Source organism: Herpailurus yagouaroundi, unplaced genomic scaffold (assembly GCF_014898765.1).
Source record: "Herpailurus yagouaroundi ecotype Mexico unplaced genomic scaffold, PumYag 139, whole genome shotgun sequence".
NCBI lineage: Eukaryota > Metazoa > Chordata > Mammalia > Carnivora > Felidae > Herpailurus > Herpailurus yagouaroundi.
In genome coordinates, this window is record NW_024412394.1 from 79,433,392 (window position 1) to 79,450,905 (window position 17,514).

Here is a 17,514-nt window from a genome sequence, read left to right on the forward strand (position 1 = left end):
TAATGAGATTGTGCTCTAAATGTGTTCTAATGAGATCCTGAAATACCTCCTGTACTTCACTGCCTTCATATATTCGTTCTCAGTACTTGCCCTGTTATAAACAGCTGTTTTATGTTGATCACGTTTCAAAAGATTGTTTCTGATTTTTTTATTCAGAAGATGAACATCTAAATATTAGTTGAATTAAGTGAGATCTTCTTCAATCTTGTCTTTTTTCTTAGTCCATTGTTTTTTACGATCTCTTTAAAAGACCAAGAGATATCTTGGTCAATATCATCCAGAATGTTCTGGCCCCTCAGGCTAACTTTCCAGGGTAAAGAATCTTTGGTGAGCAATTGTGTCTTCTATTTTCAATGCATCCATGTTTCTATACAGTGAAGATCTTTAGAACTGTCTGTAATTATACTAATTTTCAGATGATTACAAATGAGTCGGCTTTTTAGTATTTTCAGCAGTTATTTTAATTATGATGGATTTGGAGTTTTTCTTTTAATCTTTTTTTTAAAGAGAGAGATAGAGAGAGAGAGAGAGAGAGAGAGAGAGAGAGAGAGAAAACGAGTGGGGGAGGGGCAGAGAGCGAGAGGGAGACTTCAGAATCCAAAGTAGGCTCCACACAGTGTCCGATGCAGGGCACGAACCCATGAGCTGTGAGATTATGACCTGAGCTGAAGTCAGATGCTTAACTGACTGAGCCACCCAGGCGCCCTGAATTTTTCTATATAAAATTCTTTTGCATCCTTAATCAAATGTCAAAGGATAACAATGAGAAATCTGGTGTGAAATGGATCAGAGTAGCAGGGTGACTTGAAATGTCTTTCTTAGTTTGGAAATATTTCCATATCTGGGGTATAAATATGCAGATACTTAAAATTCCAACAGACTGCTTTTAGGTTCATAAGCCTCCCTGCTGCTCAGACAGGATGTACAAATCATGTGGATTGGTAGATCAGATCAATGTAAAGTTCATTTAGAAAGCACTCGTTGAACAACTACTACCTATTTTCTACTCCTAGAACCTGTTTGTTCCTGCCTCCAGGAAGTATGGTCCTTTAGGGGTAAAACAAGTACAGAACATTTATTGAAAAACTCATGCAGAACATTTATTGAAAAACATATTAAACTTACTTAGTGGTGGACCTCAGGGTTGGCTGTTAGAATGAATAGTGAAAAAGTCCAGGGGTTGGCTGATGTAGCCAAGGCCATCATCATGGCCTTTTCCCAGAACAGCTCTGGGAAAAGTTAATTTTGTGATTTATTTAATTTTTAATCTACTACAAGAACATTTTTAATAAGCTCTGAAATTGGATGAATAGCTCTGTAAGGCTGTGCACATGCATTGGTATCCTTTGCTAAAACAACCATTGTTTTGGATAATACATGCTGTTAGACCCTAAGGCCCAATAATTTATGGATTTATGTTTGTGGTTTTTTTAGTGTATTATTAGAGAATCTGACCTCAAACCTTTACTCCACTTCAGTCATTCCCAAGTTTGTGTGACAACATGAATCCCCTTGGGTGCTTGCAATACCTATGGTGTCAGACACACTGAATCAGAGGCTCTAGTCTGTTTTGTTAACAGACTACCCAGGTAAGCCTCATGAGCAGGCAAGTTTGGGAAAGACTGCTCTAGTTCATCTGGCATAAGATTAATTTTAGATAAATAGGCTTTTTACCCACCCTTGCTCCCTCTCTTCCTCAGTTTCTCTCCTTCTACCCTGTTAAGGTGTTTAAAAAAATCTTAGGAAGAGCTGATTTGCTTTAAATTTACTTTTACTTTTAGTCTCCAGGCTGGCACTGGTGAGATACGGTTTTCCCAGAGACCTCATTTTTTGGTCTCCTTTCTTTCCACAATTTAATCAAGTGTTAAGGTGAAAAAATCTGGTTCTTCTCTGTGGCTCATAAGACAGAAGAGGAATTAATTTACACTGTCTGGTGTCAGGATGCATTATGATTATGTTGGCAAAGCTACAAAAAGAAAATATCCAAAGCTTATAAAAAAATTGCAGAGAGGTCACTGTTAGAGCAGATGGATGAAGCAGAGTGCCTGATCATTTAGCCGCTACTGAGCTAAAGGATCTTTAAGCCAAGGTGTGCATAGCTAGAGCAGCTTGGAGAAGGTCACCAAGTTATAATTATAGCTTCAACGGGAGAGTTCAGAATTTTACAGTAAAATGCATATTTATTTTTCTTACTATATAAAAATGACTGAAAGGCCAGTAAACACGTTTGCAGTCAATTCTCAATTACCCCCAGGAAATCTAATAGTGGGTTTCTTTTGTTGCATTCTTTGGGGCCTCCTCTCCTTTGAAATCAGAAAATGTCTTTCCAAAAAATGCAAACTAAAACTACAAATATAGAGTACAACAAAAATAAACGAATAGTCTAAAATTACACCCCCGCCAAAAGAAGTCTTATGGTCTTTAAATAAAAGTTTATATTGACCTCCTACTATTTTCAGTGACTTCTGATAATTGTTGTAATGTAAGATAAGGTGGAAGGTAAAAGTAACACACCTGAAAATAAAAGTAACTATAGAGATTATACCAGCAATAGAAATTTGCTTTCATTTTATTGTGAAAATTTTAAGACATCTGAATGTGTATGTTCACAGATTACATAATTACACTGTGTGTGTGTGTGTGTGTGTATACATATATATATAATATGATAGTTACTTAGAAGGATAAAGAGAAAAATTAATTTTTATTCAAACTTGCAAATATTATTGCAATCACATGATCTTTATTTTTTTAATGTTTATTTATTTATTTGAGAAAGAGTGAGTGAGTGAGCACGGGAGATGCAGAGAGAGGGAGAGAAAGAGAATCCCAAGTGGGCTCCATGCTGTCAGCACAGAGTGGGGCTTGAACCCACAAACCGTGAGATCATGACCTGAGCCGAAACCAAGAGTCAGATTCTTAACTGACTGAGCCACCCAGGTGCCCCTGTGATTTTTATTTTTAAGATTCAACATTGAATTAAAGTTTTCATATTATATGAATTACTTGAAAAACGTTTTGAGTTTGGTTCAATACTATGGAGAATATGAGGTTCAAAGAAAGAAAATATTCTTGATAAAGTGATTCATGCATATGGCAGATGAATAGAGAATTTTAGGTGGCTTTTGGTCCTTAGCTTTATAATTCTGGGCATTTCTATGCTGTTTAATCTCTTATAAATTTACAGGAGTCTATTACTCTAGAAGGGAGGCAACAAAATGAAATGATTAAAAGCCCGTGTTTTGGAATCACATGTAACAATTTAAAGCAAGTTCCTAATATTTGAAAGACTCCATTTCAGCTGTCTCATGTGAATTATGGGTGTAATTCCCACCCCACCTCACCTGACCCTGTATGTGTAACATTTGTGGTAAGGACTAAATAAAATAATGTATATAGAGCAATGTAGTACCTAGGTAAGTAAAGACTCAATTAAGAGTAGCTGTTTTACTTTTTTATTATTTTTTTAATGTTTATTTGTTTTTCACACACAAACACACACACATACAGAGTGTGAGCAAGGGAGGAGCAGAGAGAAAGGGAGACAGAATCCAAAGCAGGTTCCAGTCTCTGAGCTGTCAGCACAGAGTCTGACACAGACTTGAACTCATGAACCATAAGATCATGACCTGAGCCAAAGTTGGACACTCAGCTGACTGAGCCACCCAGGTGCCCCACTTGAAGGAATTTAATGGAGGTAGGAGAGCCTTGCACTATGTGTGGGACAATAACTTACCCCTTTTTGTGAGTCCTTTGTGACTCTTGTGTCTTTAATGAGTATGTCAAACAAATAATGTCATATCTGTGCTCCTGGAGAAAGGTTACTATAGTTAAGATTTTGCCTGTAAAGACTGTGTACAATGGTAAGGCTGTTGAGGTATCCTGTGGCTATTCCTTGCAAAGGTGTATTGTGTCCCTTTAGTGGTAAAGAAACTGTGGCTGAGAGGCTGTTGAAATAGGCATTGAACAGAACATATTAGCCAAATTTATAGTGGCAAAATATTTACCAGTTGCTGATTGGATGGAATCGGCAATTTCACTTATTAGGTTGTTGGGTGTAGAGGCCTTAATGGAATGGAACCATGGCATTATGGTCACAGCGATCCACTATAGGCCACCATTCATTTAATACAGATTTAAGAACAGGCCAAATAAGGCTGTTAAATGGAATAGCAATGGGATCAGGGAAAGGTTCACTCATTACCTGTTATATAACAAGCTTTTAATCCTTGAAGACCTTGTTTTAGATTACATTGAATCACGTTAACTATTTTAATGGGGTTGGTGGGGTAGGGAATGGAGGGGTGGGTCATGGTTTCTTATTTTGTTAAGCCCATATGTAAGTGTTAAAAGCTTAATTTTAATTTTCACTTATTTTTTATTGGGTCAGACTGTCCATGCCCACTATGATATTTTAGGGCAATGAGTGTTATAACCATAGGAATTTAAGCTAGACAAAAATTCTTATAGTTAAGGTAAGACATACTTATTTGTCTTCTACTTTATATTCAGTAACTCCCTTAACTAAATCCCTGATTATGGAGGATACCATGTTTAACTTTAGTGGGATTCCAAGCTATAACTGTAATTTTAGCCATAATATTGGTCAAAACTATGAAAGTTTGCCAATTGGTGAATTTCTGTAGATACTAAAGTTAATTCAGAACCCAGGTTGTAATTCACACAAGCCAATCAATGTCCTTTTATCTTTTGCTATATAAATTTTTCTAGTAAATTTTGGATTTCCAATTAGGCCATATTATGGGTCTTTGTTTTAAGTTGTTTTTTTATTGGTTTTCTTTCCCTATATTCAGGGTTCTTTCTTTCTTTTCATTTTTTGTTTATCTGGTTATTGTTGTTGGTCACTGGATATACCTGGCATGTGTGTGTGGGCAGGCATTATCCACTCTTACCATATTTATAAGTTTTTTTCCTCCAGAGAACCTTAAATCAGTATCATCAGAGTTGGGGGCCTCCCTCATAGCAATGGTTGGTTTATATGGTTTTAAGACCGTGGGCTTAAGTTAAGTTTGGATTAACCCCTTCATGGTGCCACAAGGATGCCTTGGGTGTTTTGCTGAGGATTAGTATCTTTGTTGCAACAGAGACTTGGAGAGCAGAGTGGTGTAGGGAAAACATCCTGGGCCTACCCCCAGACTTGATCAAAGCCCTCCTCTGCTATAGCCCAATCTCTTCTGTCATGTGGACTTCCTTTCTCTCTCTCTCTCTCTCTCTCCCTCTCTGTTCAGATTCCCTGAGAATATTTTAGGTTTTTAGCCACGTAAAGTTGCAACTTTCAGTTTCTGTCTGCACAATCACCTGTAATGAAGACCTTCCAGGTGTTTCTGGAGAAAGGTTCAGGAGCCTGGTAGCCTTCCTTGTGGGTGGTTGCCTCTTCGTTCAGGGAATGCCAGTCTTCCTGGGATCAAAGTCCACATCCAGTAAAGTCATTTTGTCTATGGCTTGGATGGAGACCATATGGCCAATGATGACAAGATTAGCCCTTTGGTGTACTGGTAGGCAGCAATACTGAGCAAAGCCTAGGTACATTGGCCATGAGTTTTGCTTTGGGAGAGCAGTTGAGCACCAATGTTCCTTCCTCCCCTACCTTTTTTTTTTTTTTTTCACCAGCCCCTGGGCCACAGGCCATGATGGATGTGCACCTCGATACTCCTGAGGGTCAGGAGAACGCAAGCAACAATGGCAAGGGAAGCAGCGGCACAGGAAACCAGCAAGGTCACTACCCTTGCATGAACAACTACAAGTAGGATGCCATGCTAAATTCCCTGAAGGGTGGTGATCTCCTTTCTTTCCACAAACCTCACAAAAGACTATCTCTGGGCCTGTCCCAGAGGTGCATAATTATAATGTCTATATAGCTTCCCCAAGGAGCCAGGGATAGTTACCAGGCCAGATGTGGTAACATAGGCTGATCCTTGGTGAGCAGAGATCACCTGCCAAACAGACTAAACCTGACACCACCAGGTTATGCCAGTGTATAGTCAAATAACAACACTTTTTATATTGGGGGCAAGAGAATTTTAGGTGGAGAGTGAGGGCAATGGGCTGACAAAGACAATAGGATACCACACAGGACATAGCCCAAGCCTACCAGCAATTAGCTGTTCCATCTCAGGTAGACTTACCAAATCACAGAATCCGTTAAGTTAGCCAAGAGTAATTAATTAAGGCTGACCAGGAGTCCTCAGTTATGGTGGAGCATATCGTGCAGTTTGTGACACCAATGGTTTTTATTTAAAGCCTCTTATTCACCCCTTTGGTAAGAGAGAGATTCCTGCCCTGGGGATATGCGGATGGTTAAACACACAGTATTTGGCACTGAGCAGATGAGATCAACAACAAACTATTACTCGCATATATTTATAGCCCAAGGAGAAGGATATTGTAGGCCCTGCAGGGCCTCATAGGGATTATACTCAGGAACAGAGTGAACAACCAAGAGCTATAGGAGGCAGACTTGTAATACAAGAGTGTGTGGTGCCTTCTGGTTCTCATAAGAAGAATGATTGGTTTGTTTGAATAATTCCACATGCTGGCAAAACTGCTGTCTAGGGAGAACTAGGGACTGTGCCTGGTCCCTTTGATAAGGAGGAGTGTTCGGCTAGGGTACCTTATCCATGAAAGCAGAGAGAAGAGAGAAACTTATGCTTAGTCCATTTGAACTCTCCTGATTTTACCAGATGTCAGGGCAGCATTTAATATTGAGCCTTAATTTTAGGCCTTACACCATATGGAGAAATGAATTGTGTGTATGACTGTGACTCAGTTGGAAATTTACCCCAGAGAGAATAAATTCTAACATGGAAGTGAATGATTGTACTTGGAATCACAAGACTATTTTCTTCCGTGAAGGAAACATAGGGATATGTGAGCTAAAATAAGTTCTATTAAAGAATAATGTATTTACATTATTGCACATCTTTTTTTTTGACTGAGTGAAATGCTTATCTTGCTGATATATGGATAAGAAATTATTGAGGGGCACCTGGATGGCTCAGTGGGTAGAGCTTCCAACTTTTGATTTTGGGATTGTGAGTTTGAGCCTCATGTTAGGTGTAAAGATTACGTTAAAAAAATAAAATAAAATAAAATAAAATAAAATAAAATAAAATAAAATAAAATAAAACTCCTTTGTCTCCACCACTATACCATGAAATAAGACAGTGAACGTTATTTTTTTTTTAAAAAGAAAGAAATTATTAAAACTTAACTAAAACTTCCATTTATGGAAAAATGGAAGACTTAATGTCCTCTAGAAAGCCCTAGTAAACAACACTCTAAAATGTAGGATATACTTTCAAAACTTTTTTTAAATGAATGTTCATGTTGGCAAATAAAAATATTTCATAAGCCCAGAACAATGAGAAATCACAAATCTAGAAGCATGTGAGTGGTGTACTTACTTCCCTGAGTTCCCCAGTAATTCACATCTTTTGTTTGAAAAAGTCATGTTCTGGGGACAAGGAAAGAAACTTACGGACCACACAAGTTGGAAAATCAAATTGGGTCCCCAGCATAAGGCTTAGGCTGCCAAAGAGTGTGACATGCTCAGTCCAAGGGTAATGTGGCAAAACCCTAACCTTCAAAGAAAGACAGCAAGGACATTCGCCAGTCTTGTCCTGATTTGGGTTGGGTGGAAAAGGAGGGGGGTGGAATTCTCCTGATCATTTATTACCAAAAGTGGAACCTCACCCAGGTTTGCAACTTTGTGGTCTGAAAAATTCCATGCTGAGAATTTAAAGCTAACCAATTTGATAGTGCTCCCAGACCCCACTAGAGGCAAATTCAGAGCCTATATAAAGGCTCAGGAAATTTCAAGGAAAAGGTTTTAAAAAACAAGGGTTCACACTAAAAATAATAAAACATGCAAGAAAATAGAGTGTCTTTCTTATGTGTCTAATTGGAATTCCCAAGGAACTAATAAAGGATAAAAAGTAATATTCAAAGAAACAATACCTGAAAATTTCCCCAAATTGATGAAAGTCTCAGATTCAGGAATCATAACAAATCTTAAGAAGGAAAAACAAAAAGGTACCTAGTCATCTTGTGATGACATTTCAGAACACCAAAGAGATAAATCCTCAAAATAAGCCAGAAAAAAACAGACTCCACAAACCACAACGAATGACAATTATACCAACAGTATATTAGTCAGTGTTCTCTAGAAAAACAGAACCAATAGGATATATATTTATTTATTATAAAGAATTGGTTCATGCTACTGTGGAGAATGAGAAATTCCAAGATCTGTAGTCAGTAAGCTGGAGACCCAGGTGAGACAATGGTAGGTTCCATTCCAAGTCTGAGGGTCTGAGAAGCAGGAGAGCTGATGGTGTAAGTTTCGGTCTCCGTCTGCGTCTGAGTCTGAAGGCAGGGGAGAGACTAATGCCCCAGCTGTATGACAGTCAGGCAGAGAGAGCAAATTCTTCCTTACTCAGTCTTTCATTATACTCAAGCATTCAGTGGACAGGACAATGACCATCCACATTGGGGAAGGCAATCTTCTTTATTCAGTCTATTGATCCAAATATTAATTCCAGAAACACCCTCACAGACACCCTGAATATTGTTTAAACAAATACCTGGCATCCTGTGGCTCAGCCAAGACAACACATAAAATTATCATATTCCACAAACTTCTTAACAGCAAAAAAAGAATGAGGAGAGTATTGTAAAGTGATTGTAGAGGTAACTTCAACCTAGAATAGCATATCTTGCAAGAATGAGGGTAAAACAGATATTTTCAAATATACAAAAACCACTGGTTCCCCCAAAGGAATTTCTAAAAGCTGTACTTTACGGAAAAGGGGGACTTATCTCAGTTGCAAAGTGCAAAAAAGAGTGTTGTGGGAATATGATGGTATTATGGATATGAAGAAGAATGCAGTTCTTAAATACTTGCTGAAATATTTGATGTGAAGTGTTATGTCATCAGAAACGTGCTTTCAAATGGTTGAACAAAAACTGTATGTTTAGACAGAAAGAGAGAGAATAAATATAGCAAACTGTTAACAATTTTTGACAGCAGTGGAGGTTATACACTGTTCTTTTAATTTACCTGTATGACAATATTTAAATACAAAATTCAAAGGAAGATACTATAAATTAAAGCCATTTATTTAATAATCCTAGAATTTTGTCACAAATTATTATAAGCCCCATCTGTTTTCTCCATGATCAACAATCTTCCCATCTAGTTTTCTGGTGTTTCCTCTCTGTGAATCCTCCAAGATCACCAGCAGTAGTTCAGTGACCACATTACCAGTTATGCCCTATTCACAAATCAAGGGCCCATATGTATATGTGTCTATTTATTTTGTTATTCTGTCTATCCTTGAAGAATACCACACTATCTTAATAACTAATACTTTGTAATGAATCTTTATATCTGGTAGTGTAAACCCTTAAACTTTATAATGAGTTTTCATTGTAAGTCCTTCTACCTTTTCCCTTTCTTTTTAAGTAAGAAGCTATGCTTGGTCTGGTACATTTACATATAAATTTTTTAATGAACTTATCACTCTTATTATGGTGGATTTGTTTATATAAGTTCCATTTTTTTTGTAAGTTCCATTTTTAATAGCCTTCTAAAAATCTTCCTTCACATCAGCCTCTATTTGCAGACTATGCCTCTTATGCACACTTTTATTATGTTACTTAGAAATGTTCGTGGTTTTCTGGTGCTCAGAGGAAGGAACACAATATCCTTTTTTAAATTATTGTTTTAAAAATATTTTTTTTTCAGACAGAGAAAGTGCAAGTGGGGGAGAAGGACAGAGGGAGAGGGAGAGAGAATCCCAAGCATGCTCAACACCCAGCACAGAACCTAGAACCCAATGTAGGGCTCAATCCCACAACTGTGAGATCATTCCTGAGCCCAAATCAAGAGTCAGGTGCTTACCCCACTGAGCCACCCAGGCACCCAACACCATCTCCTTTTTTCTTTTTTTCCTTTTTTTTAATGTTTATTTTTGACAGAGAGAAAGAGAGACGAGAGAGAGAGAGAGAGAGAGCTAGGGAAAAGCAGAGAGAGAGGGAGAGAGATGGATCTGAAGTGGGCTCTGTGCTGAGAGTGGAGAGCCCAATGTAGGGCTCCAACTCATAAACTGTGAGATCATGACCTGAGCTGAAGTTGGATGCTTAACCAACTGAGCCACCCAGATACCCCAACACCATCTCCTTTTATTTTTATATTTATATTTATTTTTATTTTTGTTTTTATTTTTTTGGGTGAGGCAGTGTCTTTTTTTTTTTTGTAATCTAACTTTATTTTTTATTTTTTAAAATTTACATCCAAATTAGTTAGTATATAGTGAAACAATGATTTCAGTAGATTCCTTAATGCCCCTTACCCATTTAGCCCATCCCCCCTCCCACAACCCCTCCAGCAACCCTCAGTTTGTTCTCCATATTTATGAGTCTCTTTTGTTTTGTCCCCCTCCCTGTTTTTATATTATTTTTGTTTCCCTTCCCTTATGTTCATCTGTTTTGCCTCTTAAAGTCCTCATATGAGTGAAGTCATATGATTTTTTTCTTTCTCTGAATGACTAACTTCACTAGCATAATACCCTCCAATTCCATCCTTGTAGTTGCAAATGGCAAGATTTCATTCTTTTTGATTGCCGAGTAATACTCCATTGTGTGTGTGTGTGTGTGTGTGTGTGTGTGTGTGTGTGTGTGTGTATACCACATTTTCTTTATCCATTCATCCATCGATGGACATTTGGGCTCTTTCCATACTTTGGCTATTGTTGATAGTGCTGCTATAAACATGGGGGTGCATGTGTCCCTTCAAAACAGCACACCTATATCCCTTGAATAAATGCCAAGTAGTGTAATTGCTGGGTCGTAGTGTAGTTCTATTTTTAGTTTTTTGAGAAACCTCCATACTGTTTTCCAGAGTGGCTGCACCAGCTTGCATTCCCAACGATGCAAAAAAGATCCTCTTTCTCTGCATCCTTGCCAACATCTGTTGTTGCCAGAGTTGTTACTGTTAGCCATTCTGACAGGTGTAAGGTGGTATCTCATTGTGGTTTTGATTTGTATTTCCCTGATGATGAGTGATGTTGAGCATTTTTTCATGTGTTGGTTGGCCATCTGGATGTCTTCTTTGGAGAAGTGTCTAGTCATGTCTTTTGCCCATTTCTTCACTGGATTATTTGTTTTTTGGGTGTTGAGTTTGATCAGTTCTTTATAGATTTTGGATACTAACCCATTATCTGATGTCATTTGCAAATATCTTCTCCCATTCTGTCAGTTGCCTTTTAGTTTTGCTGATTGTTTCCTTTGCTGTGCAGAAGCTTTTTATTTTGATGAGGTCCAGTAGTTCATTTTTGCTTTTGTTTCCCTCGCCTCCGGAGTTGTATTCAGCAAGAAATTGCTGTGGGCAAGATCAAAGAGGTTTTGCCTGCTTTCTCCTCAAGGATTTTGATGGCTTCCTGTCTTACATTGAGGTCTTTGATCCACTTTGAGTTTATTTTTGTGTATGGTGTAAGAAAGTGGTCCAGGTTCATTCTTCTGCATGTCCCTGTCCAGTTTTCCCAGCACCACTTGCAGACGAGATTGTCTTTATTCCATTGGATATTCTTTCTTACTTTGTCAAAGATTAGTTGCCCATACATTTGTGGGCCCATTTCTGGGTTCTCTATTCTGTTCCATTGATCTGAGTGTCTGCTCTTGTGCCAGTGCCATACTGTCTTGATGGTTACAGCTTTGTAATACGTCTTGAAATCCGGGATTGTGATGCCTCCTGCTTTGGTTTTCTTTTTCAAGACTCCTTTGGCTATTCTGGGTCTTTTCTGGTTCCATACAAATTATTTGTTCTAGCTTTGTGAAGAATGCTGGTGTTACTTTGATAGGGATCTCTTTGAATATGTAGATTGCTTTGGGTAGTATCAACATTTTAACAATATTTGTTCTTCCTATCCAGAAGCATAGAATCTTTTTCCATTTCTTTGTGTCTTCTTCAGTTTCTTTCATAAGCTTCTATAGTTTTCAGCGTATAGATTTTTCACCTCTTTGGTTAGATTTATTCCTAGGTATTTGATGGTTTTTGGTGCAACTGTAAATGGGATCGATTCCTTGATTTCTCTTTCTATCCCTTCATTGTTGGTGTATAGGAATGCAACCAATTTCTGTGCGTTGATTTTATATCCTGCAACTTTGATGAATTCATGAATCAGTTCTAGCAGTTTTTTGGTGGAATCTTTTGGGTTTTCCATATAGAGTATCATGTCATCTGTGAAGAGTGAAAGTTTGACCTTCTCCTGGCTGATTTGGATGCCTTTTATTTTTTTGTGTTGTCTGATTGCAAAGGCTAAGACTTCCAATACTATGTTGAATAACAGTGGTGAACATACCTCTCTTCTTCCTGACCTTAGGGAGAAAGCTGTCAGTTTTTCCCCATTGAGGACGATATTAGCGTTGAGTCACTAGTATATGGCTTTTATCATCTTGAGGTATGATCCTTCTATCCCTACTTTCTTGAGGGTTTTTATCAAGAAAGGATGCTGTATCTTGTCAAATGCTTTCTCTGCATCTATTGAGAGGATCATATGGTTCTTGTCCCTTCTTTTATTGATGTGATGAATCACATTGATTGTTTTGCAGCTATTGAACCAGCCTTGCATCCCAGGTATAAATCCCACTTGGTCATGGTGAATACTTTTTTTAATGTATTGTTGGAGCCAGTTGGCTAATATCTTGTTGAGGATTTTTGCATCCATGTTCATCAGGGAAATTGGTCTATAGTTCTCCTTTTTAGTGGGATCTCTGTCTGGTTTTGGAATCAAGGTAATGCTGGCTTCATAAAAGAGTTTGGAAGTTTGCCTTCCATTTTTATTTTTTGGAACAGTTTCAAGAGAATAGGTGTTAACTCTTCCTTAAATGTTTGGTAGAATTCCCCTGGAAAGCCATTTGGCCCTGGACTCTTGTTTTTTGGCAGATTTTTGATTACTAATTCGATTTCCTTACTGGTTATGGGTCTGTTCAAATATTCTATTTCTTCCTGTTTCAGTTTTGGTAGTGTATATGTTTCTAGGAATTCGTCCATTTCTTCCAGATTGCCCATTTTATTGGCATATAATTGCTCATAATATTCTCTTGTTATTGTTTTTATTTCTGCTGTGTTCATTGTGATTTCTCCTCTTTCATTCTTGATTTTATTTATTTGGGTCCTTTCCTTTTTCTTCCTGATCAAACTAGCTAGTGGTTTATCAAGTTTGTTGATTCTTTCAAGGAACCAGCTTATGGTATCATTGATCTGTTCTACTGTTTTTTTTGGTTCTTACAGCATTAATTTCTGCCCTGATCTCTATTATTTCCTGTCTTCTGATGTTTTTGGGTTTTATTTGCTATTCTTTTTCCAGCTCCTTAAGCCATAAGGTTAGGTTGTGTCTCTGAGATCTTTCTTCCTTCTTTAGGAAGGCCTGGATTGCTATATACTTTCCTCTTATGACCACCTTTGCTGCGTCCCAGAGGTTTTGGGTTGTGGTGCTATCATTTTCATTGACTTCCATATACTTTTTAATTTCTTCTTTAACTGCTTGGTTAGCCCATTCATTCTTTATAGGATGTTCTTCAGTCTCAAGTATTTGTTACCTTTCCAAATTTTTTCTTGTGGTTGATTTTGAGTTTCATAGCCTGTGGTCTGAAAATATGCACGGTATGATCTTGATCTTTTTGAACTTACTTAGGGCTGTTTTGTGTCTGAGTATGTGGTCTATTCTGGAGAACGTTCCATGTGCAGTGGAGAAGAATGTATATTGTGCTGCTTTAGGATGAAATATTCTGAATATATCTGTTAAGTCCATCTGGTCCAATGTGTCATTCAAAGCCAATGTTTCCTTGTTGATTTTTTGATTAGATGATCTGTCCATTGTTGTGAGAGGGGTGTTGAAGTCTCCTACTATTATGGTATTACTATTAATGAGTTTCTTTATGTTTGTGATTAATTGATTTATATATTTGGGTGCTCTCACATTTGGTACATAAATGTTTACAATTGTTACCATCTCCCTTTAATCTGCCTTTTAATGGCATTCATTCTCTTTGCAATTTTGGTTCTAGTGATGACTATGCTGTAACTTATTTTTCCAACTCTATATGGCTTAACATTCCATGAAAGCCAGATGTTTCCTTTCCTTTAATTGGATGTTGCCTTTGACACTCACTTCATGATTTAGCTTAAGATATTTCCCTGGCTTGGTAAGCCTTTTCATGTCTTTTTTATCTGTTTGAATCCCTCCCAAATATTAGGGCCCAATGTGTTCTACAGCTTCTGTGAAGTTTTTCTTAATTACCCCCAAGTTCAATAACCATTTCCTATATATATATATATATATATATATATATATATATATATATATATATATATATTTTTTTTTTTAGGTTTATAATGAGAGAGACAGAGACAGTGTGATTGGGCACGGGGCAAAGAGAGAGGGAGAGGGAGAGAATCCCAAGCAGTTTCCACACTGTCAGCAAAGGGCCCAACGCAGGGGGTTGATCCCACAAACCATGAGATCATGAACCTGAGCTGAAACCAAGAGTTGGATGCTTAACCAACTGAGCCACCCAGGCGTTCTTCCCTTTTATATTTCTATAACATTTTGCATTTATACTATGTATTTGAATATATCATATATTGGCTTCTGTTTTTACATTCTCTTTAATATGCATGTATTTCATCTGTACAATTAGGTTATACAATCTTTCAGAGTAAAGACCACATATTATGTTTTTTTGTGTGCACCCCCACTCTGTTAATCACAGTGTTTCATCTTATTTGACACCATTTCTCTGGAATCTCACACTGAATGAAGGATATAGTAGATGCTTAGTAACAATTGGTTTAATGAAGACCGAGTCTCTGTTCAACAAATATTTGGTGAGGTGTAACCAAAGGAGCAACGTTTGAGGTGTCAGGTGAAATGGGTTCTGTCTCGCCTTTGCCACTCGCTAGCTCCGTTGCTTTAGCCAGACCATTTCATTTTATGGCCCTCTGTGTTCTCACCTTTAAAATGAAGATAGTAATGACTATCCCATCATACAGAATCACATGCACTGAATCTCACTCAAGTGATTTAAAACAGTGTGTGTTCACAACATGTTTATGCCTTTTTGCACATAATGAAAATCTTCATTGTAGAAAATTTAGAAAACAATGTTCAAAGAAGAAAAGAGAAATCATGTATAATAACACCACTCAGAAAAAAAAAAACTACTGTTAAAACTTTGGGTATTTCTCTTATGTTTTTCTGTATATATATTTTGAAAATTAATATATATACTAGTTTTGAATTGTTTATTATGTCTGTTGAATATATTCCAGATATTATTTTATGAAGATTCATCTTTTCTATTGAGTTTATATAATATTAAAGAGTAACAGAATTAATATTATTTTATAATAATTATATAATATATAATTATATGAATATAATATATATTTTATAAAAATTTATATATATAAAATTTATATATAATTTATATAAATATATAAATTTATAAGTTTATAAATATAAATATATAAATATAATAATATATTTAATATAATATTAAATAGCAACAGAATTTATTATTTTTACAAAAGAGTTTTATAAAAGTTAAATGCATCCATATAAATAATTTTACGTCTATTAACTTAATTGTAGACAAACATCAGTATACATAATTTGATGAACAAAAATATTTCAACGGTATGACTTTTCTTTCTGAAGTTATTTCTATTTGATTGGGAATTTTTATTTTTTTGCCTGTATGACCCAAAAATCCTCAAAACAACTTAAAAATTTTTTGCTACTGTGATTTTGACTGAATTTTGTGCTTGATGAAACACTAAAATGATTTCTTCTGCAAAGAAAAATAAAGTACTGAAGAGAACTTAGAAAACAAACCAGAGCTTGAAAAGGCTGAATTATTTCTCCTTTTTTCTCAGCTAGGAAAAAAAAAAGAAAATTAAATCTATTCAAAAAGGAACTAAGAGACATACCCCCAAATTTTTTATACATTGATGCAATACAAAAAACAGACATCACTGGAACTTTTAAAGTTATGTGAGTTTAAAAAAGCATCTTGCTTATAAATCAACTTCATCCAACTTAGTTAAGAAAAGGTTTGTGGGGGTATCTGGGTGGCTCAGTTGGTTAAGCATCTGACTTGGGTTCAGGTCATGATCTTGTGGTTTATGAGTCTAAGCCCTGCTTCGGGCTCTGTGCTGACAGCTCAGAGCCTGGAGCCTGCTTCGGATTCTGTGTCTCCCTCTCTCTCTCTCTCTCTCTCTCTGCACCTCCCCCACTCATGCTCTGTCTCTCTTTCTCTGTCTCTTTCTCAAAAATAAATAAGCATTAAAAAATAAAAAAAAAAATTAAAAATATAAAAAAAGGAAAGGTTTGTGAATGATTTCAGTCCTTAGTTATGTTCTTTACTTTTGGCGTTGTGTTTGGGCTTTTGGCTATGCCTATTTTACATGGTTGGTATAAGCCCTGAAATGTTAGCTTTCTAGGAATTTTTTTTTCCAACTTTCATTAAAAATTTAGAATTATGTTGGCCTGAAAACAATTATATTTTAAAAGATAAGATAAAATGATTTATACGAGATATAATAAAATGATATCAAATAAATACAATCCAGCTTTAAAACATAGGTATATAAGATATTTATGTGCATCTGTCTATGTGAGCACTGAGAAAATACTGGAAGGATATGCACTAGAATTATAATAGTGCTGTCATTGGATAATGGGATAAAAGGCAATTTGTTTTTTCTTCTTCCAGAAGAATTGTCACTTTTTTTCCGACAATGAGCATGTGTTATTTTCATATGCAAAAAGAAAAAAATTCATTTTGAAAAAGAGAAGTGGAAAGATAATTGTTTCATTCAGTAAACAAACTCTATTGGAGTACCTACTGAGTGAGTGCCAGGCATGACTTAGTGCTATGGATACATCAGTGAAACAGCCTACAAAAACTTATGCCTTTGTAGAGCTTATATTCTAGTAGAGGGAGATAGACAGTAAATAGTAGTGCAATCCTACTAAGTTATAATATGTGTCAAAGCTACTCAGTGCTAAGGTACAGTAGAACAGATTAAGGAAGGAAGGTCAAGAGCTACAGGAAGAAGACATTGTTTTAAGTGGGGTGGTGAGCTTTACTGAGCAAGCAGAGTTCTCTCAGGTGTTTTGTGACCCTTCTAATTCCTCACCATATTATGTCATTCTGTTAATACTCAGATTAAGAATTGTTTTTCAGGTATCATGAAGAAAGTGACAATTTCAATCCCATTTTAACTTTAATGAAACACTTAAACGTGTTTTGTTGCTGAAAGTATATGAAACTTTTTCCCTTAGGGAGAAACCATGATGAAGGGTGTAAGGAAGATTCAGTCTTCTGTCACAGGTGGCTACCTAAGAGAGGTAGCCAACTTTGAGATGTTTGTATGGGGGGATTTGGAAGCCAGACTGTAAACTTTTTATGCTCTTTTTTTCCCTAAAC

At 36.5% G+C, this 17,514-nt stretch overlaps 1 protein-coding gene across 4 annotated transcripts in view; it reads left to right on the forward strand.

Annotated features, from left to right (window-relative positions):
- PKIB (cAMP-dependent protein kinase inhibitor beta) overlaps window positions 1-17,514 on the forward strand; it is a 155,363-nt gene that overhangs the window by 121,960 nt on the left and 15,889 nt on the right. For 2 of the 4 annotated variants that reach the window (XM_040474526.1, XM_040474527.1), the window contains one exon: window positions 5,632-5,736. The exons of the other annotated variants lie outside the window; for them this stretch is intronic. In XM_040474526.1, coding sequence (XP_040330460.1) covers window positions 5,649-5,736 — 88 coding nt within the window. In that variant the 5' untranslated portion in view covers window positions 5,632-5,648. The remainder of the gene's footprint in view (window positions 1-5,631; window positions 5,737-17,514) is intronic. 4 annotated transcript variants of the gene reach the window in all.